This window comes from Clarias gariepinus, chromosome 3, assembly GCF_024256425.1.
Source record: "Clarias gariepinus isolate MV-2021 ecotype Netherlands chromosome 3, CGAR_prim_01v2, whole genome shotgun sequence".
NCBI classification, from domain to species: Eukaryota; Metazoa; Chordata; class Actinopteri; order Siluriformes; family Clariidae; genus Clarias; species Clarias gariepinus.
The window spans coordinates 7,553,104-7,574,526 of NC_071102.1; the positions used below are offsets into that span (position 1 = coordinate 7,553,104).

The following is a 21,423-nucleotide window of genomic DNA, read 5'->3' on the forward strand; positions in this document are numbered from 1 at the left end:
AGGCCACCATGCTAACCACTAAAATCTCATAGTTAACCTTTTTTTTTTTGGTAAATCAATATCACACAATCAGCAAATCAGACCTAAATCTGCTGATGCTGGTAAAAATGCAAGTTTAAGACTACTGCAACTCTAACAGTAAGCACAGAGAGCATATATACAAGCTAGTGTATACATATAAAATGATTCAGATTTGCAAAGACCTCAGTCAGCTATTCACAAAAATAAGCTAGTGTAAATTTTCTAAATGTTTTAAAATATCTGTCAACATTCAAAATGATTCACTGTCTGGAGATCCGGTTGCTAATTGAGGTTATTTATATTCTGCAGAAAAAAATTAATCTTAGTTACTTGGGTCACAAAATACCACCTTCAATTAAAAAATAAATATCCAGTATATTTTAAGGCTTTTCTGAGGTGTGTCTCCCTCTCCTGGTAAGACTGAAAATCGCTTTCTAAAAGTTCAACAGGTTATTTTTATTAGTGGTGCTTGCGAAGCGAAGCACTACTACTGTTATCTCATAGGCTTATTATTTTTTTTCTTTTCTAAAGGCCCATAGACTTAACATTAAGACCGACATCAACTGTGACATCATAGCTATGACTGTGATGCCACAGCAAGCACCACTCAAATTTTCTTTAGGAAATGTGTCTCTCTAGTTATTATTATTATTATTATTATTATTACTACCACCACCAATAATAATTTCAAAATATTTATAACCTTCTAAATTTGTCGAGGGTGTTTTTCTTAAATCTATATCTCAAGTGATAAAAATTAGATAACTAGTGAAAATAAAGTAAAAATTTGGTAAGCCCAAAATATTATGAAACTTACCAATTCATTTTCTGAAGGAGATATAAATGCTTCCTATAATATTTCATCCAGATATTTCATACTTTTAAATTGTAAATGTCCATTAAGTGTCCCTCTATCTTTCATTGGATTAAATATTTATTACTTTTTCTTATGCTGGAGAAGAGTAAATATGCACTTAGAGGTTTTACTAAGAAGACATTCTTTTACAAATGGCAACTGGTTCTCCCTTGTTTTACAAATTTACATTTACTGCCCGATTGAATATTTAAACTAGATCATGCATCAGAATGCACGTATGGCCTGTTTTATACACTTCTATTTCCCCCATCTAACTACACCAAAATGACTCACAGATACAATGTGATCATCCACACTTAGGTCTACTGTAAGGTCAACAAAGCAATCAATTTATACAATGCTGGTGACAGATTAGAGAAGAGACATTATCTGGTCATTACAATGTTTCGAAGAAAGGCCATGACATTTTAATTATAACCGCCGTTAAATTGCAAGTGCTTTAAATCCTAGAATGCAAAATATACAAAAAGATTTTTGATGCTCAAAACACAAATTTTGCTTTATAAATGAATAGAAAAAAGTAGCAAACCAGCAAACAAATTGTTTCCCTATAAACGTGATTTATCTTGGGTTTATACCTTGTGGGTACTCTTATGGTTATGTGACATCCGCCCTCAAACAGCTTGTGGCTTTATGGTTTTGTAATCATGAACTAACATATTGGAAATATTTCCTTAATGCTCTCAAGATTAAGTAAATTCTTTTCATTTTTCGTCCACTCATTAGGCTACTATATGGGATCGTCAAGAAAATACCCCTAAAGATCCCTCGATCTGTATATGTACCTATGGATGTTTAGAATTTTCATTTTATGTGTGCCTGAGTGCGTGCCTTGTACCTTCAGGGTCTGGGTTCGATTCCCGCCTCGGGGTCTGTGTGCATGAAGTCTGCATGTTCTCCACGAGTTTCTTCCCACAGTGCAATTAGGCTAACTGGCGTTCCCGTCTGTAGTGTGTGAATGAGCGTGCGTGTGTGCGTGTGTGCTCCCCAGGTCCCACGTGACCGTGAATACAAGATAAAAGCAGTATACTATAAGGAAGTGTGTGTGTGTGTGTGTGTGTGTGTGAGAGTGTGATTTATACATGTATTTAAATAAACTCACCACAAGTTCTTTTAAGCGGCCAGACCCAGATATCCATGCCCAATGGTTAGTAATTGATAATCAACTAGAGAGACACATTTGAGTGGTGCTTGGCGTGGCATCATAGTCATAGCTATGACGTCACAGTTGATGTTGATCCCAATGTTAAGTCTATGGGACTTTTTGGGGCGGTTAATTGCCCCCTGCAATTAACCGCCCACCCCTAGAAAAGTCATAGCACCCCATTCCCGGCACGATATGACACCTCATTTATGGGTCTACGACAAACGGTGCGGGACTAGTTACGCGCTAAACTTTTGTACGGAAGAAGAAGAATAAAAAGAAAATAAGCCTGTGAGATAGTAATAGTTCGCTTCGCAAGCGCCACTAATAATGTGAGTGCTGCTGTGTCTCCCTCTGCTGGACGAAGTGAAAATCACACACAAGATCAGCTTTATCACTCCCCTGTACACTAGGGGGCGATATACAGCTTCTTGTCTTAGTAACAAGAGCAGCACGAAGAAGAGAAAGGCGAAAGGTATGACTTTTATGCGTATTTATTTGGTTTGTTATGCTAAACAGTTTGGTTTGTATATTAATTACACTAAAATAAGTTAATATCTTTTTTTTAACAGAGTGTCTATTTTATCTTGTGTTTTCAGAGTACGTTGTTAACGGGCGCTTAGCCTTAGGCTATTAGCTAGCTAACACATTTGTTGCTTGTACAGAGTATGTGTTTGGACGTAAATTATTCTTCTGTGCTGTTTTTCACAGAAGTGACGTGCATTTTAACATGATGATCCGTGTGATTGATCAGACGTTTATCATCTGTGCTGCTGTAATGGGATTCTTGCAGATCCTGTGAGTCTTCAATCCTAGTAAGGCGCACCAGTGTGCACACCAACACCAGTGACACAGCTAAATACCAGGCCTTCCTGAGTTAAAGTGGGTGTGATGGAGGGAAGTAGGGAAGTACATTAAAATGTGCAGGACACTGATCAGCCATAATAATATGATCACCTGCCTTATATTAATTATGGGTGCCACCAACACAGCTTCTATCACAACCAGCATTCACTTTTTTTCTCAATTAGAGCTACAGTAACTCTTATATTGTAACAGTCTTCATTACCATCCTTCGCTTGGTCACCCATGACCCTGTTGCCGGTTCACAGGTTCCCCTTCCTTTTAGCACTTTTGGTTAGTTCTCACCACTGCAGACCAGCAACCTTCCACATGAGCTGCAGTTCTGGAGCTGACCCACTAGTCTAGCCATCACGATTTGGCCCTTGTCAAAGTCACTCAAATACTTACCCATTCTGCTCATTCCTTCTAGTTCCAACACATCATCTTCAGAGATAAAACATTCACTTGCTGCCTAACTTGCTGCACCCACTGAGATATTGTATCTGTAGCTACTGTGAGAAGGGCCAAACTTTGACGGCTAGATGATTGGGTCAGAGCAACTCCAAAAGGAGTTAATTGCGAAAAGATGCAAAATTAGTGTTTGTCAATGATTTAAGGTTGTTGTTTTTTTTTAGGTGATTAAATTAATATCTTAATGAAATAAAAGAAAGATTCATCAACCAGTTAATAATAAAAATAAAAACACCGCGATAATTTTGACACATATTACAATATGTGTCAAAATAATCGCAGTGTGATTTTATTATTATTATTATTATTATTATTATTCATATTATTTTAATCAATTTATACAGCCCTGAACTTTTCTATGTAAAGATTCCTGAATTTCAATGAAGGGCCCACTGAGAAACGAGATGTTTTTTTTTTTTTTTTTTTTTTTTTTTTTTAAAATTTCACAAAAACAAAACTGACATGTTAAAACACATACAGTAAATAAAAAAGTTATATAAAATAATGTTATATAGGCCAATTAGAGCAATATCCATAACTTGTTCCACTTCATAACAAAAATTGTGTAGGAAATATCCAGACCTTGGGGTCACTCTATGTTTCTTGTTAAATGACATCTATGATCATGACTTTTTGAAACAGGTATGACATGCACAAAACTGTCATGACATGTTTAAATATGTTTTTGTATGTCCCAATTACTGATTTCATCTATTATCTTTTTTTTTATTACAGGAGCATAATTTGTCAGTTCTAAAGTTTCAGTTTTTTACACTGCCCCTTGACCTGTGAAAATTTATCTGCACTATGAGCGACCCAAAAGGCAGAGATGACACTCCCAACAGTCTCTCCAATCGAGATACGATTGATCTTCCTGATGATGCCTCTTTGAGTGACTCTGATCCTGATGAGTCCTTACAGTCCCTCAGCAGAAAAGTTGAGGAATTGTCTTCTTCCTCTGATGAAGAAAATGTTCAACATACCAGCAAAGTCTCTGAAGAAACTCCCTCGTTCAAGTTGATGGGTGGGAGTTTTGGGTTCTCATACCGCAGCAGAAGCATTTTTGATCAGCTGGATAGTGTTGGGAAGCTTACCTCAAGTCAGCTGGCTGAAGACAACATCGTCGATGGTACATTTGCTCGTCCTGCTCCACCATCGCCTCCTATGAGATGTAGAGAACCACAGAGAACCAAAAAAGCTTCATCAAGCAAGACGGTACCAGACTACCTGCTACACCCTGACCGATGGACCCGCTATAACCTGGAAGATGTTCCTGACACAAGTGACCGCAAAAACAGCCAAGTGGCCCATGAGTTCATACAGAGCCTACATAAACGTAGGAGATCTGAAGAAGCTGATGCAAGTTCTTTTAGCCCAGCTTTCAACCAGGTCCACAGCAGCAGCTCAGAGCACAAGATTATCTTCACCAAGCCCAGCCAGTCTTCCAAAGATGAAGGCCAGAATCTGCACAAGGTGGACCGAGCAAAAGAGGTCGGTTTAGTTCACTTGGATGATGAACAACAAGAAGAAGAAGGAGGAGGAAAAATGTCCTCTCTTCACCACAATCTTTCACTAGATGGTGGGAAAAAGAAACGAAAGTGGATGGACGAAGGCGACAATGAAGATGGAAAAGGTAGTAGTGCTACTTTCAGTAGTGGGAGAAAAGTGAATCGCAAAAACTTCCGCAAGGCAGTTGGGGAAGAGGACTAAAAGCTTTTGAGTGCATGATATGTCCAGTTTAGCACTCTCTCTTGTGAGAGCTATGTCATTAGCTCTTATTCTCTTTCATTAATCATGCACTTTTGTGGGTTGTTAAAAAAAAGACCACAGAGATGAGGTTTTGCATTTAGAGATTTTTTTTCTGCATTTATTTTACAATGTAGGAACTCTGTTAAATTGTTTATATTTTTTGGTGTGTTAAACATTATCGTCAAGTGAAGAATGGATTACAAAAATACGTTCATCATCTAGAAACAGTTTTAATTAAAAAAGCAGCTTTTATGTCTTGTAGACTGAAAACATTTGGATTGTAAAAACGCATAAAACAGCCAGTCTAACTCTTCTTGTAAAATTGTCTGTTTTTTTTTTTTTTTTGCACATCTGTCATTTTGACAATACAATACACTGTTGTAGTAATGATTTCCATACTGATTAGATTAGACTACAAACCATAGAGCAGCACAGACTACTTACTCTAATGCATCTGATAAAATTTAAAACTTGCTGAACTCTGTCTCCTCTGTACTTGATAGATTAGCTGACTATACTTATTTGCCATTTTATCAGTTGCATTCAATTGGACTTTATACATTTACAGTTACTGACTTTTTGCGTTTTGCTATGCACAATTTATCAGCCTCAATTTACTTTGTTAATCAATAGTATTTTGAATAATTAATAGCAACCACAAATATATGCAAAAAAATGAATACTTTTGAGAGAAACGTCTTTCAAGTTTGTTCATACCTGTTCCAAAATGAAATGTTATTACGAGGTTATCATGTATGGGAAGGGTGACTATATATTTACAAAGAATTGCCAATGTGTAGGATGTTTCGGTAAATAAAGCTAATTTTTTTGCTTCAAAAAAAAAAAAAGACAATTTCTACTGTGTATGGAGATAGTTGGGTAGAATGCCTCTCCATTGCTGCTATGCTTAATAAACTCATGACTGCAGAACCTACCATGCTGCCATACCCTGATCAGCCATAACATTATGACCACCCACCTAATATCAAGTAGGTCCTCCTTTTGCCACTCAAACATTAATGCGCTGTGTGTTCCGACACCTTTCTATGGGAACCAGCAGTTAGGGTTACAGTAGATATATTAGATCAGACTATGTGGTCCAGCCATCTCTCCTCATGTGCATCAGTGGGTCTTGGCTGCCCCTGATTCTGTTGCTGGTTCAGTGACCACTGCAGTCTGGCAACATCCCACAAGTGCTGCTGTTTTAGAGTTGCCCTGATCCAGTCGTATAGCCATCACAATTTAGCTCTTGTCACAGTAGCCACAGTTACAATATCACATTACAATGACACTTGCAAATGGGTGGGATATTTTAGCTAGGGATGGTTTTGTCCCTTACATTGATGTTTTGGAATCAAACAAAAAAAGGGCAACTGTAAGGTTTGAGTGATTTTGGCAAGGGCCAAATTGTGATGGCAAGACAACTAGGTCATTGCAGCTCAATAAGGGGCCTACTTAATTTTTGGTTGGTGGTCATAATGTTATAGCTGATCAGTGTATCATATCCGTGGCACTAGCAAACAAGAAGGGAGTGGACAATTTGTGTCCAGAAAATTGTGGCTTTAAGTAATAACATGTCTAATAAGTAAAAAGTATTAGTTAAGTATTCTTTGTGAAGAACTGAAGGTTTTCATTTATTTAAAAAATATTATTATTTTAAGTAACCGCTTTATCGTGGGTCATATGAGTGTATCTATAGCCTATTCCAGAAACAATGGGTGTGAAGTGGAAACACAATGAACAGGATGGCAGCATATAATAGGGTTAGGGTTATACACACACCCCTTAAGCACAATGTTGAGTAAACAGTCCAGTTCTTGGGAAGTGAAAGAGAACCAGAGAAGACAACAACATGATTTGGAGAGAGGAAATCATTTCGTGGTTCAGTCTTCTCAGAGTTCATTACTTATACTGTAGAAGCACGCTCCTCCTTCACTCCTGTTACAGTGACGTCACCGATTCACACCTGTAAAGCAGGTACAGTCGACTGTGGGCGCGCGCACAACTTTGGCGTGCAGGATTCCGCACTTAACGCGGAAGTGTTAGCGGAGCCAGAGACTTGTTTGCGTCCTAACGCACCCGATGGACTTGTTCCTTTGAGTCGTGGAACTGGTGGACAGCGCAAATGTGGACGAGGCAGCAGAACCGAAGCGCACATTTCAGTTACCGATCGTCGCACCTTGAATCTCCGTGAATATCAACTTCATCATGTTCTCCCAAGTAGTCGAGGTAAGGCTGGGCGCGGGAAAAAGGAGAAACAAACTAATCAGCCCGGTTTGTTTGACTTGTTTTGGCCAGAAGCGTTAACGTTATTTTAAGGCGTTTGTCTAAATATCTTGTCAAATGTCCACGTCTAAGTCATCCAGTTATTGGAATGACATTATATGAACTTTCCCGTCTGTGTGAGGTGCTGTTACAGGATCTATTGTACCTCAGACATAAAAGCTTTTAAGCAAACATTGTAAACGATTTGAAAGAGTTTTCTAATAATTTTATTTACATCATTTATATGTTTTGTAATTTGTTTATTTTTCTGTACTGTTTACAAAACTACCTTTTTGTAATAGGGATTTTCAGAGACCATTACTGTACTGATTACTGTACCTACTACTGTTTATAGTTAATTTAACACGCCTGTAGTGGGTACAGATAAGAAACACTAAAATAACACTTTAACACTTTAAAATAATCACATTTTGTTGGTTTGCAGCCTGATACAAAGTTTTTTCCAGTTATATTTACTCAGTGCAATAAGTGAAGGATATAGGAAATTCCTATCTGGAATAGTTTCCAAGCCCCTGCGACCCGGTACTCCGGATAACAGATGAATGAACCGGATCACAGATGTATCACAGTTGATGCGGTGTTGAATTTACAGTGAAGTTGTTCAACCCTTACAAGGAAAAAAAAAATCAAATTGTTTTTAACCTAATTCTGCCTTTCACACGTGACTAGTTTTGTGATGACAGAAGTAAGAAGTGACTGCATTTCATGTTATGCACTGAAAGAGACCACTTTTTTATTACATGAAAATATAATAATAAATAATTGGATTAATCACAGCATGAAAAAATGGAAATGGAAGCACATGAAGTACTGCATGATGAGTTTACAGGAAAGATTTGATGTCCTAAAAAATTTGACACATCCAAGTGGCATATGGCTCTAAATCCTAACTACATGTCATTATTAACTTTTCCAGACCTGAATGTCCTCACTTTTCCCCCAGCTACTTTGTTTGGATTTCCTTTTATAATTATCTTATGAGTACTGGTACATTTCTTTTTGCCAAACTTGTTTCTTTTTTAATGCATTGATTAAATTCCTTGTTATCAGGTGCTAATAAAGAGAGAGAGAGAGCTAGGACAAACTGCACTATACACAATATACAGTAGGGTCCCTGTCTCAGGACATTATAATCTAGGTGTTACTTGTTGTCATGCTCGAGAAATCTCACACTGGAGCCAAACAGTTATTTTTAAAAACTACCTTTATATGAATGAACAGTAATTCAGCGGTGGTTGTTCTGTTTCTATTGAGTGCTTAGATGCACATGCCTCAGGGTCATGTCTGGACCTGTAAGTATGCTAATATGCTGTGGGAGTAGACTTTTCCTCTAGACTTGAGTTTGCTGCTGTTACAGTGATCTAGCAAAATGTAGCATAATCTGGACACACTCTAGTCCACTTGTTTACATAAACTGTTTGCAATTTTACTTCGGCCATTGACTGACACTAAATGAGCAGTTAATGATATAGGACGTGCCCACATTTTGACGCATTTAACTACAGGCAAATACCTAAGGGATACCAAAGTGTTATTAAATTCTGTTCACCATTATAGAATAGTTAATTTAAAAAAGTATTGACTGTGTTGAAAAGATGGTTTGTATAAGCATATTGTGAATAAATCCTGTTCTATAGCCCCAACAGAGCCTCATATAATAATCTGTGTAACAGTTCAGAGCTAAAGGCATATTACTCGTGCTTACCAGCAGCTCAGCAGGAAGTTAATTATTTGCCTCACAGTTATCACATGAAGCAGCATACAATGGCAAACATAATAAATAGTGACATCTTGAGAATGTCTATTCAAAGCACTTTAAATAGGTATGCATAAAGATAGTGAAACTAAGAGCAGAAACTTGACTGTTTCATTCTTCCTTGTCTAGAAACTCTGGTTTAATCAATTATCATTATGTATTATGCTGTAGGATAACGTCGACCTGGAGATGACAAGTAGAGAAAATATTGAAAATGGCAGAGAAACTCTTATACCACTGGTAAGGCAAAACTCAAGAACCTTTCTATGTATATAGCATGATTTACAAACTAAAGCTGTTGAATCATTGGATTCTCACAAGACTGATGGTAACCCAAACCAAACAAATACATTACACAATAACCACTTCCTCTCAGCCCACAATTGCCACTGATAAACAAAACAAATAAAAAAGGACCATCAATAAACTATGAATGTCAACTATCCATGTGAGTTCTCTGTTGTCTTATCTGCATGGGTTTCCATGTTGCTGTTGTTTTTGTTTTTTCAGATGAGCTCACCTCATCTTGCTGTGCGATCTTTTGATTGCATACTAGTAGCAAATAAATTAGAAGATCAAGATGATCCAAGATTTATGAAGCAGAATGCCTATATCGACGAGCTTGTATCAAAAAATCTGGAAGTCACAGTAAGTGTTCAGTCATACTGTACCTACTATAGAAGAGGCTATAAATTGTTTTAAACACAGGTTTATGCACTTGTCCTCATTGTACATTTACAGAAACTCCTCCATGATAACAAGATATTTTATGGTGTTCGTGCCCCAGAGAAAGTCTTTGATAAGTATAAGTACCTGCTGAAGGTGTCTGATTCTTGTAACTGGAGTGCTGAAAATGGAGAATATGTCCAAAACACCACAAGGTGAGTAAGAAACCATGTCTATGTCACTTGTTGTATTCCAGTAGTTTTTACTGTAGGTGTTGATTCATTAGTTATTCACACACTTATTCTGCATATTGATCTCACTTTATCCAGAATCAGGGTTGCCTATTTTATCCTGCACCATACATATATTAGGACAGGAGGTGAGTGACTTGCCTGTTAATTCCTTATAATCTTTAAGGGTTTATTAAATACAAAGCAGTTTTTAGTTTTTATTACTAAAAACTGCTTTTCAGTTTATTTCCAATTTCAGTATATTTAACATTCTTCTAATGATTTCCAGGTTTGTTTGTGTTTTAAAAAGTTTATACAGTATATATATTGCATATAAAACTTCGGCTATTTCTGCTGTAATAATTAAATGTCACTACAATTGGTTGGTCAAACCAAAGTCAAACTCATTTAAAAATATTGGCTTCAAAAGGAATAAATTTCTAAGAACATTATCACCAATCTTACTGATACAATTTAACGCTGCTTTCTGATTACATAAGCACCCAGATTATGCAGTGTACAGACAATTAATACTTTTTATAATCCCCCATGTTAATGTGGTGTATTCTAATCCCAGAGACCCTGAGAGATCTTTTGTCCCAAAATGTTTTCGAGGCCTCGTTCTGCCTTCATGAGGTAAAACCTTATTTTTTTGCTTTTTTTTGTCTATGTTCAGTGGCTCAATTATTTGATCTCATTAAGTGCTAAAATTTGGTGGTCTTGATGTGTTTGCTTTTGTAGGGAACACAGCAGGAGTATTTAAGGAGGAAGTGGGCCAACTGGGGGGCCTTAAGATATCTTGTCAGCCAACCTGTTGACGAAATCAGGTAGTCTGCTTCATCTGTACCTATGCTTTTTCTTCAGTATTTGTATTTTTTTGTGGCGTTACTTAAGTTTATTCCTTTGAGGCCTCCGAGTGGCGCAGTGGTTAAGCGCTCGCCCTATCATCCGGAGATCGCTGGTTCGAACCCCGGGTGATGCTGTTTTCCTCTCACAGCCGGAGGCACAGAGAGAGCTGATTGGCCTAGCTCTCTCAGGGGGGAGGGATGAGAGGTACTTGTGCTCCCACATTAATCACGACTCTACAGCCAATCAGGGGCGTCTGTGAGCTCGCGCACACGGAAGGAGCGGCTAGCGCTTTCCTCCGAGTGTGTTACTCCGCCCCTAACGGTGCGTGGGCGAGCAGTTCGAAAAGATGCGGTCGGCTCGCGTCACGTGGTTCGGAGGAAACACGGGATAGCTTTCGTCCTCCCGACTGAGTGGTTGTAGTAGCCTTGATGTGTGTGGGAGCCTCCTAGTGACGGGGAGGAATTGGCCACGACTAGATTGGGGAGAAAATCGGGGAAAAAGAATTGGACAGGACTAAATTTATAAAAAAAAAAAAAAAAAAGTTTATTCCTTTGTGATTTAATATCGACTTGTTAATGTTAACATTGTGTTCTTGCAGGGAATACTTTGGTGAGAAGGTAGCGTTGTATTTTCTATGGCTTGGCTGGTATACACGCATGCTAATCCCTGCTGCTGTCATTGGAGTGGTCATATTCCTTTATGGCCTGGCATTCTTCGAATCAAACCCTCTCATGTAAGTAAGTTTTTGTTGCGTTTGACATTTGATAATGCTGTAGATTAAACTCGCTAACGGGTTAATTATGTCTCATTGTCTCTGAATTGATTTGTCTGTTGTGTATATGTTCTAGAAAGGAAGTGTGTGAGTCCAATGCGACAATGTGTCCAATATGTGACAAAAGGTGCAAAGTGTGGCAGCTGTCAGACACCTGTTTTTATGCTAAGGTAATACAAAAAGAGTTTAGAATTTTTTTTCCTTCATTAGTTAAAAAAAAATGTAAAAGCCTGTATTTAATCTGTTCCTATTTTTTAGTTAAGCCATCTGTTTGACAACGAAGGCACTGTGGCCTTTGCAATGTTTATGGCTCTCTGGGGTATGTATCGGTCAACTGCTATCTCTAAAACAAATATATCCAGACCATATCTGTGCCTGATGATCTATTGTAATATATTTGAATTAGCCACTCTGTTTCTGGAGGTGTGGAAAAGACATCGATCAACACATGTCTCCAGGTGGAGGGTGTTTGACTGGTGTGAAGATGAGGTATAGTATTATTTCATTTCATAACTAATGTGTACAAGTATCAAGGTATTTTTGTTAATTAATTTGTTCCCTGTGGTAGAATGTAGCAGCGACTTACCACAATTAAGTGAGTCGCCAAAAGCTGTACTCCTGGTTTTAACTAAAGCTGTGTTGGTTTTACAGGAGGAATTAATCCTGGATGTTGTAAATGACCCACATTGTAAACCCAAGGAGTACAAACACTCATACCTAAGGAGCATTCTTCTTCTTCTTCTGTGCACACTGGTGGTAAGACATTCAATGTGCTACATGGTTTATAGACTCTTTTGTTGATTTTGTTCATAAGAGTAAGACTGTTACTTATTAATAAGCCCTTTTCAGTAACAGAAATCACACAAGATAATTTTTTTAAAAGTACATCAGCGTGGTAATGTACCATGAAGTATGAAATGTGTGCGCAGTTTGGTTGTAAGTTCAAATATCAATAGGCTTTCTTCAATATTACTGAATCCTCTCTTAAGTGTGAGACAGGAAGATGCACGAACACTAGTCTTCACACCTATTTGATGTTTGTTTGTTTGTTTATTTATTTATTTGTTTTTATTTGTGTAGCTGGTGGTAATCATAGGTTTAACCCATGCTCTGGTGATCTTCCGTGTGGTGACTGCCATGCAACTATCAGAGGCCGGGTGGAAGCCTCTGAATGATCATGCCAACATGATTTCAGTGACTCTGGGAGCAGTGCTGCATTATGTCACTATACAGATTATGACTCGGGTAAGAATTGCCATCTGACACCACTTTACCAAGTCTCAGACTAAAGTTTTGTTTAGAGCTGGTATTAACATCTATGTTAACATCCAAGTTCAGTTGTGAATGAGATCAAAAAGGTGACCAGTGATGTATATTTCCACATTTCTAGTACCATTACACTGAAGATATGTTTACTTAAAATTGTTTTGAGTAAAATGTATTTATCAATTTATCACAGCCAATCCTTCTTTTCAGCATGTATATAAGGAGTGAAAAAAAACAATGACACTACTAAAAGCTCAAGATCCACCTGGGGACACTAAAGCTGAGATGCAGCTGCAATCATTTTACACAACCAAATTAATTTGTTATTAAGAGTCATTATTTAGTGCTTAATTCACAAAAGAATGCAAGCCTGTGAATAGGCTGATGTTTGTATTATTATATCATTATTATCAGTATTTTATTAGGGGCATTGATGTCAAACTGGGACTTTTGATTGGGAATAACAGAAAACAGTTATAAGAGTAAAAACTGTTTATTTCTCTGTATGTTCCCCTTCTACACTAATGCACTTACCCAAGCGTTTCACTAGTGCTTGATTACCAGTAAGGCAGAGTTTTCTCAGTATGCCAGAGCAATAATCAGACTACCTGCATCACATCTGAAACATTGGCCGCCCAGGAACTCCTTAAATATGTAGAAGTGGCATATATTACATTTACATTTTTTATTTGCATACATTTGGCAGACACCCTTATCTAGCACGACTTACATTTTTTATCTTATTATGCATCTGAGTAGTTGAGGGTTAAGGGCCTTGCTCAAAGGCCCAACAGGTGGTGGTGGAGTTGGAACTTGAGACCTTCTAGACCATAGTCTAGAAGCTTTTCGGAGACTAGTTTATTTATGCATGACTTGATCTCATAATTTAATGCTTTGCAGTAATTTCAATTAGTGTTTTTATTTTCCTCTTGCTGGTTGGTGCTAGTGTAAGTATGGATGGCCCAATAAAAAAAAAAAAGAAGAAATCTCCCTGTCCATAATTCCTAATGTTTGGCTTGCATGCAAATGATGTATTGGTAATAAATACAGGCAACATTTATCTGATTACAGTGCAGTTTACAAGAGTAGATTTATGACTAGTTCATGCCTGTGGGTTATTGTGACTGTCATGTGACTCTAGTTTCATGACATCACCAATGTGTCTCACACACAGCACGCATAAACATTTAGAAGCTGGGAAATTTCCCTACAAATGGTATAGAAAAAGTAAGTGCTATCCTAAACATTATAAAAAAACATGCTTCTGAATATTAAAATCATTCCATGTGTTTGACCTCACAAAGAAACTTTACCAGTTGGACCAGTAAATGTATTTTCCATTCAGATGTGGTCTTTACAACGTTGCTCGTTTTTAAAATATATATTTAAACAGCATGGCCTTTTTAATGATGTCAACTTGTTTCTCGGCAGGTAAACAGAATTGTGGCAGTCAAGCTATGTGATCTAGGTAGGTGTAGACAGTCAAAAAATTAGTCATGCCTAGTACTTTGCTTCCTCCACCTATCCTATTATGTGTTCACTGGTAGACTGCTGTTAAAAAAAAAGCCATTGACTAGTTAAACAGGTTTTCTGAGTGAGGTCTGCATCTATCCAATGTGGATTGTTGAGTAACTCTTTAGCTGTCTTCGCTGTATAATCACATTGTTTGACACTTTTATTAAGCACAATATTTTGTTTTTAATCATTAAAAAAAGAGTGCATTTTTGTCCCTACATTTGAACAATTTTTTAAAGTAGTGGCATGCCACTATTAAATATTAAGCCTCCTTTATGTAGAACAATAGGACTGAGTCTTTTCCTGTTGTGTCTGAATAGTAGCACGCCATAATTCAGGAAAAACAGTTCCTTTATATTCTAAGCATTGTGCACATGCCCTTATTTACTCACAGAGATCCAATTTAGAGATGGAAATCTTTGAATGAATAAATAAATAAATAAATAAATGAAGAATCACATGTATGAAATGATTTTATGTGTGATTTAGATGCATAGGTTGTAATTAACTTGCTTATTCTCCCACAGTTGATTTCTTTGGCTAGTTCATAATCTTCAAAGACAAAATTATTTTTCTTTTTTTTTTATGTGTGACCTGTGTATTCTTGCAGAAATGACCCGCTCATTTGCAGCCAAAGAGAGGAGCTTTACTGTGAAAATGTTCACCTTCCAGTTTTTCACCCTGTTCTCGTCATTAATATATGTGGCCTTTTTTCTGGGCAGGTAATGACTTCTATGTGCAGATTTGTCTTAATCTGATTTTTTTTCTCCCCTGGATATGGATGAACCTAATAATTTTTCCATAAAATACATACATATATAAAGTACATAACCGCCTACTGTCCTGTTGACAGTCTTTGTATGTGTAGTAATACTAATACTAATACTGTGCTCAGGATTAATGGACACCCAGGCAACTATGTCCGAATTGCAGGAAAATGGAGACTAGAGGAGGTAAGATTTATATTTTCAAATCCCAAATGTATTTACAAACCCCTTCATTTGACTTCAGATATTTAGATACGAACTATCCCCAACAGACGTACATGAATAGAATAAAAATCTGTGAGGAACTGACATCATATGTCCATTGTGTTTTAGTGCCACCCTAGCGGTTGTCTTACTGACCTCTTCATTCAAATGGCCATCATTCTTCTTCTCAAGCAAACCATTAACAACATTTTTGAGTTTGTTGGGCCGTAAGTGACTTTCACTAAACTTCTGACCAAATTTTTTACTTTATCGTCATATTAAGACCAGTTGTTTTCCTTTAGGTGGTTTAAGCTTAAAACGGCAACATTGACAAAAGACCTGGAGAAGTGTGGGACCTGCAAAACTTCAACTTGCAAAGAAAACGGTCCTGGTATTGAGCTCTGTGACGTCTGCAATCTCCGAGATTGGCTGCGGAACTACCATCTAAAAACAGTCGATGCCTACAGTTTGTTTAACGAGTTCCTAGAAATGGGTAGGTGTGTTTGAGCAGGGTTAAGGGGAAGGAACAAGGGAAAAAAAACAAATGGAAAAGGATTTGCCCTGTTGCCAAAAGATAAAGTTCAAATCCCAGTAAAAGGCATCCGGGGTTAAGGACCAAGTATGGTTTTGAGCCAAGGCAGCAAAATTGGCCATACTCTCTGAGTCCGAACAATGGCATACTCTCCCCTGTCAATCACAGGGTGTCTGTGAGGTCATGTATGCAAAAAAGGGTAGATAACACTTTCCTCAGAATGTGTCACACTGCCCAGTGATGCAGCAATTTGCAAAAATGTTGGTGGCTGGCATTTCATGAAGCCTTCACCTTTCCCAATTGTGAGTTGTCATACTGTAATAAAGAGCTGGCTGGAGGGTGGGAATTGGCAATTAGACAGAAAATGTTGCCTTTGTCAATTATGTCTATAATATCACTTTTGTATTTTGAAAATGCCATAGTCTCGATTAGAAAATCAGTTAAGTGTACTGGGTCTCCTTTTAGTTAAACAATCATTTTTCTTCCCCCATTTTCTGTAGTTATCCAGTACAGTTTTACAACCATCTTTGTAGCAGCATTTCCCCTGGCTCCACTTCTTGCCCTTATCAACAACATATTTGAAATCAGACTGGATGCAATAAAAATGCTGTGCATGGAGCGCCGCCAAGTGCCAAAGAAAACAAATAACATTGGTAAAATTTACTTTTACTGAAAGGAATCAAAAAGAATATTTAGAATATCAAATTTTTTTTTCTTTTTCACTCTAGCTGTCTTTTTACCGTGCCTGTTTTTTATGTGCACACAGGTGTATGGAATTTAATTTTAGAGGCAGTTGGTGTGGCAGCAGTCATTGCTAATGGACTGGTCATCGGAATTTCATCTGAATTTGTTCCTCGCTTAGTTTATCGCTACCGCTTTGGACCATGTGTCAATGGGACAGCCACAGACTTGCAGTCAGTATAAGAAATTGGATCCATCATCTTATGTACTGTATATGTTAGGATGTGCATAGCTTCAATCAATTTACAGGCATGATATATAAAAAATAAATACTAAAGATAACATACACTAAGCTGTGATATAAGCTTTGCTGTTTAAGTGCTAAAACAGTCTTTAGTAAATTTAAAAGCTCCCCAAAATATTTTGTGTCCATCAGGTGTATGGCAGGCTACACTGACTACACACTTATCACTGTAAACATGTCTGATCTAAATGTGCGCAATGACTTCACCGGCGAACAGATGATAATGCAGAGTGGCGTACATGCCACCCACTGCAGGTAAGGTTATGCAAATAATTTGCTTTATAATTGTTATGGCCCAGACCAAACCCAGTGAATGACTATATTTAGGTGGATACTGAAACTCAGGCTTAAATTTTAGGCTAATCTCTCTATATTTTAAACATCTACTGAGCAGGGTTTGGCCTCAAATTCTGTACTGTGTATCCCTCAGCTCTAGATTTCACCTAATGTGTTGTTTTGACTAAAGTTAAACTTCAAAACTGCACAATGGAAAGAACCAACATGTTGCCCACTCATATATACAATCATTAAACCCAGCTAACAGTTTCAGGTTTAAAGACTGGGTAATGCAGTTTACAGTTTGATGAACTGTGACTTTTTAGTTAGACAGTTTTTATTCTGAAAATGATATGCCTTGTATAGCATTTTTGTTATAATTTCTCGTATAACTCGAAATGTGTTAGTGATAGCCTAAAAGCAAAAGGATATATAACTATTCCAGAACCTTGTGTGAACATGTAAAGAATATAACATGACATTACATGAGAAGTGCTTTCTCTTATACAACAGCAGTTTGTTTAAAGAGTCTATAGAACAAGTTTGTGCCTGCGTCTCTCTCAAAGTTTATAATATTATTATTATTATTATTATTATTATTATTATTATTAAGTTGTTTTGGTAGGGAGAAACTGAAACTGACCTTACAGATATAGTTTAAGGTCCGAGTTGCAATTAAAATAATATAGTGGTACAAGCACAATTTTACAAGCTTTTAAAAATTTTATTTATTTTACATACTGTCTAAACATTCTAGGACTGGTCAAATAAATTGAAGATGCAAAGTTAGTTAATTGATGGTTCTTAAACTGGTGTCAGTTTTACTGATTGAATTAAAAGACCTAGTGAAAGTGCTGATAAAAACTTCACTAATCTGTATTTGTCATTTGTCAGCTACAAAGCCTACCGCAGTGAAACTGAACATAGCTTCACCTCAGAATACTGGCTCATAATAGCAGCACGCTTTGCTTTTGTCATCTTGTTTGAGGTATGATGTCTATCACGATATATATGTATGTGTGTGTGTGTATAATATATATATATATATATATATATATATATATATACATATAATGTAATTTCTTATATTGGTTTTAGGTTAGTTGGGACAGCATCATGCAAGCTGTATTTTGCCAGCTTTTCAAATATATACAGTGGGGCCAAAGAGTATTTAGTCAGCCACAAATTGTCCCAATTTCTCCCACTTAAAAAGATGAAAGAGGCCTGTAATTTTATTACATCATATCATCATAGGTATATCTCAACTATGACAGAGAAAATAAGGAAAAGAAATCCAGAAAATCACATTGTAGGATTTTTTAAAGAATTTATTTGCAAATTATGGTGGAAAAAAAATATTTGGACCTGTAACTTCTTCTTTAAGAGGCTCCTCTGCCCTTCACTCATTACCTGTATTAATGGCATCTGTTATCCCTATAAAAGACACCTGTCCAAAACCAAAGAGCTGTCAAAGGACACCAGAAACAAAATAGTAGACCTGCACCAAGCTGGGAAGACTGAATCTGCAATAGGTAAGCACCTTGGTGTGAAGAAATCAACTGTGGGAGCAATTATTAGAAAATGGAAGACATACAACACTGATAATCTCCCTCGATCTGGGGCTCCACGCGAGATCTCACCCCGGGGGGTCAAAAAGATCACAAGAACTGTGAGTAAAAATCCAAGAACCACACGGGGGGAACTAGTGAATGACCTGCAGAGAGCTGGGTCCAGAGTAACAAAGGCTACCATCAGTTACACACTGCGCCGCCAGGGACTTAAATCCTGCAGTGCCAGATGTGTCCCCCTGCTTAAGCCAGTACATGTCCAGGCCCGTCTGAAGTTTGCTAGAGAGCATTTGGATGATGCAGAAGAGGATTGGGAGAATGCCATATGGTCAAATGAAACTAAAATAGAACTTCGTGTTTGGAGGAGAAAGAATGCTAAGTTGCATCCAAAGAACACCATACCTATTGTGAAGCATGGCGGTGGAAACATTATGCTTTGGGGCTGTTTTTCTGCAAGGGGACCAGGACAATTGATCCGTGTAAAGGAAAAAATGAATAGGGCTATGATTCGTGAGATTTTGAGTAAAAACCTCCTTCCATCAACAAAGGCATTGAATATGAAACATGGCTGGGTCTTTCAGAATGACAAAGATCCCAAACAGACCGCCTGAGCAACGAAGGAGTGGCTTTGTAAAAAGCATTTCAAGGTCCTAGCCAGTCTCCAGATCTCAACCCCATAGAAAATCTTTGGAGGGAGTTGAAAGTCTTTGTTGCCCAGCGACAGCCCCAAAACATCACTGCTCTAGAGGAGATCTGCATGAAGGAATGGGCCAAAATACCAGCAACAGTGCGGAAAATCTTGTGAAGACTTACAGAAAACGTTTGACTTCCGTCATTGCCAACAAAGGGTATATAACAAAGTATTGAGATGAAATTTTATTGACCAAATACTTATTTTCCACCATAATTTGCAAATAAATTCTTTAAAAATCCTACAATGTATTTTCTGGATTACTTTTTCTTATTTTGTCTCTAATAATTAAGGTATTCCTATGATGAAAATTACAGGTCTCTCTCATATTTTTAAGTGGAAAAACTTGCACAATTGGTGGCTGACTTTTTTATCCCACTGTACATCAAAATGTATGCTAAAACACATAAACATTTTCCATAGTTCACAATGATCTTCCTTTTTTTCTTGACAGCATGTCTTAGTGGTGTGTAAGTTTATTGTTGACTGGTTTGTGCCCGACACCCCCAATGTGGTGAAGAACGGCAAACTTCATGACAAACTGAAAAGGCTGAAACAGGAGTTACAGTGAGTAATACAGACAGAACTTTAGGTTATTCCTTTATGTTTTTTGTTCTGTCAGAGCTCTGAGTTGCTTTTTTTCTTTTTTCCTGTTTTTAGGGAAATGAGTGAACAATATGACAACAGGACAACTGATGTTTAATTAAGAAATATCTTTTAACTAATGGATCTCTTGAATCATTTGCGTAAAGTACTTTTAAGGAACGTGTGTGCACAGAAAATGCAAATATGTACATACTGCCTCAGATATAAATGTTGTAAAGGTGAGAGAAAGATTTCAGCAACGATTTGCATTGCGACTGAAGGTTAGAATTGTTAAATATTATAATATTAATTGTATCTCCTTTTTATTTACTTACCAAGCCTTAAGTACATTTCATGACACTGTTAGACATAAGAATTTTAAATTATTGTTAAAAATATAAGAAACTTTTAAATTTAATATTTGAGATATTTAAAGTACTTGAAGTATGGAGTTACCTTTTAGCTACATATTTTGAGGTGAATGATACAAGCAAATGTACAAAATGTGTATCCTTCAGAGCTACTTCAAAGAAAGACTGAGGATCTTCACAGACATTAATGTTGAATGCTGTTCATATTGCTCTCACTTGATGGCAGTAGTGATTGGCAAGATCGAACAGATGCAACAGGAAAAACATAGACACTATTTTATTATATATATTTTTTTACTTTAGTTTTCTTTATTTCATTTTTTTTTCTTTTAGGCTTTTTTTTTAAGACAAATTACCATTAGCTACAACTGTGCTCATGTGAATACAGTTCATGTGTTGTGTGTGTGTTTTTTTTTTTTTTTTTAGTATTTTGCTTTTTTTATATATATATATATATATATATATATATATATATATATATATGTACCAGTTTTATTGTCCATACACACAGTATGAAGGGAAATTTTTGGTTTATATTAGTGGAATTAAATTATGGCTGTGCAATTGTATGTGTAAACTGTGTTGCAAGAACTGTGAATGTTATCCCTGCCATTACATTCATGTCTGAAATGTTTTAGATTATAATGTATTACAGTGAGACCAAATTGAAATATATAAAGTTTTTTTTTTTTATGTTTTATAAATCTGTAAAGAATTGAATGTATTTGTTTTTGCTTGTTTTCAGTAATATCAGTATAACAGCAGTTATTATATATTTCTTTTCATATTACATAAGGGGTCAAATTGCAGTAATATGCAAAAGAATTTTACAGTGTAATGTTATGATATCAGTACTCTTTCGGGCTTTTGTATATTTGCTTTTGTCATAGTGATTGCACATTCATTTGAATGTACGTTACATACTTTAACTTAGGAAAGAAAGGCACACGATGTTGCTTATAATGTGCAAATCAACAGTGGCTGTTCTTTTGTGTTTTA

The 21,423-nt window shown here is 36.8% G+C and overlaps 2 protein-coding genes across 3 annotated transcripts; both read left to right on the forward strand.

The window, feature by feature from the left end:
* The first annotated feature begins 2,342 nt into the window (after positions 1-2,342).
* On the forward strand, positions 2,343-5,999 carry tssc4 (tumor suppressing subtransferable candidate 4). Its single transcript, XM_053491428.1, has 3 exons — positions 2,343-2,517; positions 2,754-2,857; positions 4,092-5,999. Exon 3 carries the CDS (start codon positions 4,164-4,166, stop codon positions 5,064-5,066), a length of 903 nt encoding a protein of 300 aa, XP_053347403.1. The 5' UTR covers positions 2,343-2,517; positions 2,754-2,857; positions 4,092-4,163; the 3' UTR covers positions 5,067-5,999.
* Positions 6,000-6,889: 890 nt separating this feature from the next.
* ano9b (anoctamin 9b) lies at positions 6,890-20,842 on the forward strand. 2 transcript variants are annotated; one of them, XR_008357869.1, is made up of 25 exons: positions 6,890-7,334; positions 9,319-9,387; positions 9,658-9,795; positions 9,889-10,028; positions 10,143-10,192; positions 10,621-10,679; positions 10,785-10,870; positions 11,491-11,625; positions 11,741-11,834; positions 11,923-11,983; positions 12,071-12,153; positions 12,316-12,420; positions 12,745-12,909; positions 14,362-14,398; positions 15,056-15,167; positions 15,341-15,398; positions 15,546-15,643; positions 15,719-15,909; positions 16,449-16,601; positions 16,715-16,862; positions 17,066-17,188; positions 18,104-18,197; positions 19,923-20,035; positions 20,129-20,292; positions 20,572-20,842. XR_008357869.1 is itself a non-coding variant. In XM_053493493.1 (24 exons), exons 1-24 carry the CDS (start codon positions 7,314-7,316, stop codon positions 20,169-20,171), a joined length of 2,376 nt encoding a protein of 791 aa, XP_053349468.1. In that variant the 5' UTR covers positions 6,890-7,313; the 3' UTR covers positions 20,172-20,842. The 2 variants fall into 2 exon arrangements, 1 of the variants encoding a protein (XP_053349468.1); XM_053493493.1 differs by having other exon boundaries at positions 20,129-20,842.
* The last annotated feature ends 581 nt before the right edge of the window (positions 20,843-21,423 follow it).

What these genes read in the sequence shown, in the direction of transcription:
- tssc4 (XM_053491428.1), top strand. Translation starts at nt 4,164, where the DNA reads ATGAGCGACCCAAAAGGCAGAGATGACACTCCCAACAGTCTCTCCAAT.
- ano9b (XM_053493493.1), top strand. Translation starts at nt 7,314, where the DNA reads ATGTTCTCCCAAGTAGTCGAG. An exon ending in ACACCTGTTTTTATGCTAAG is followed by an intron (nt 11,835 to 11,922) that starts GTAATACAAAAA and finishes CCTATTTTTTAG; the next exon opens with TTAAGCCATCTGTTTGACAA. An exon ending in GAAAATGGAGACTAGAGGAG is followed by an intron (nt 15,399 to 15,545) that starts GTAAGATTTATA and finishes ATTGTGTTTTAG; the next exon opens with TGCCACCCTAGCGGTTGTCT.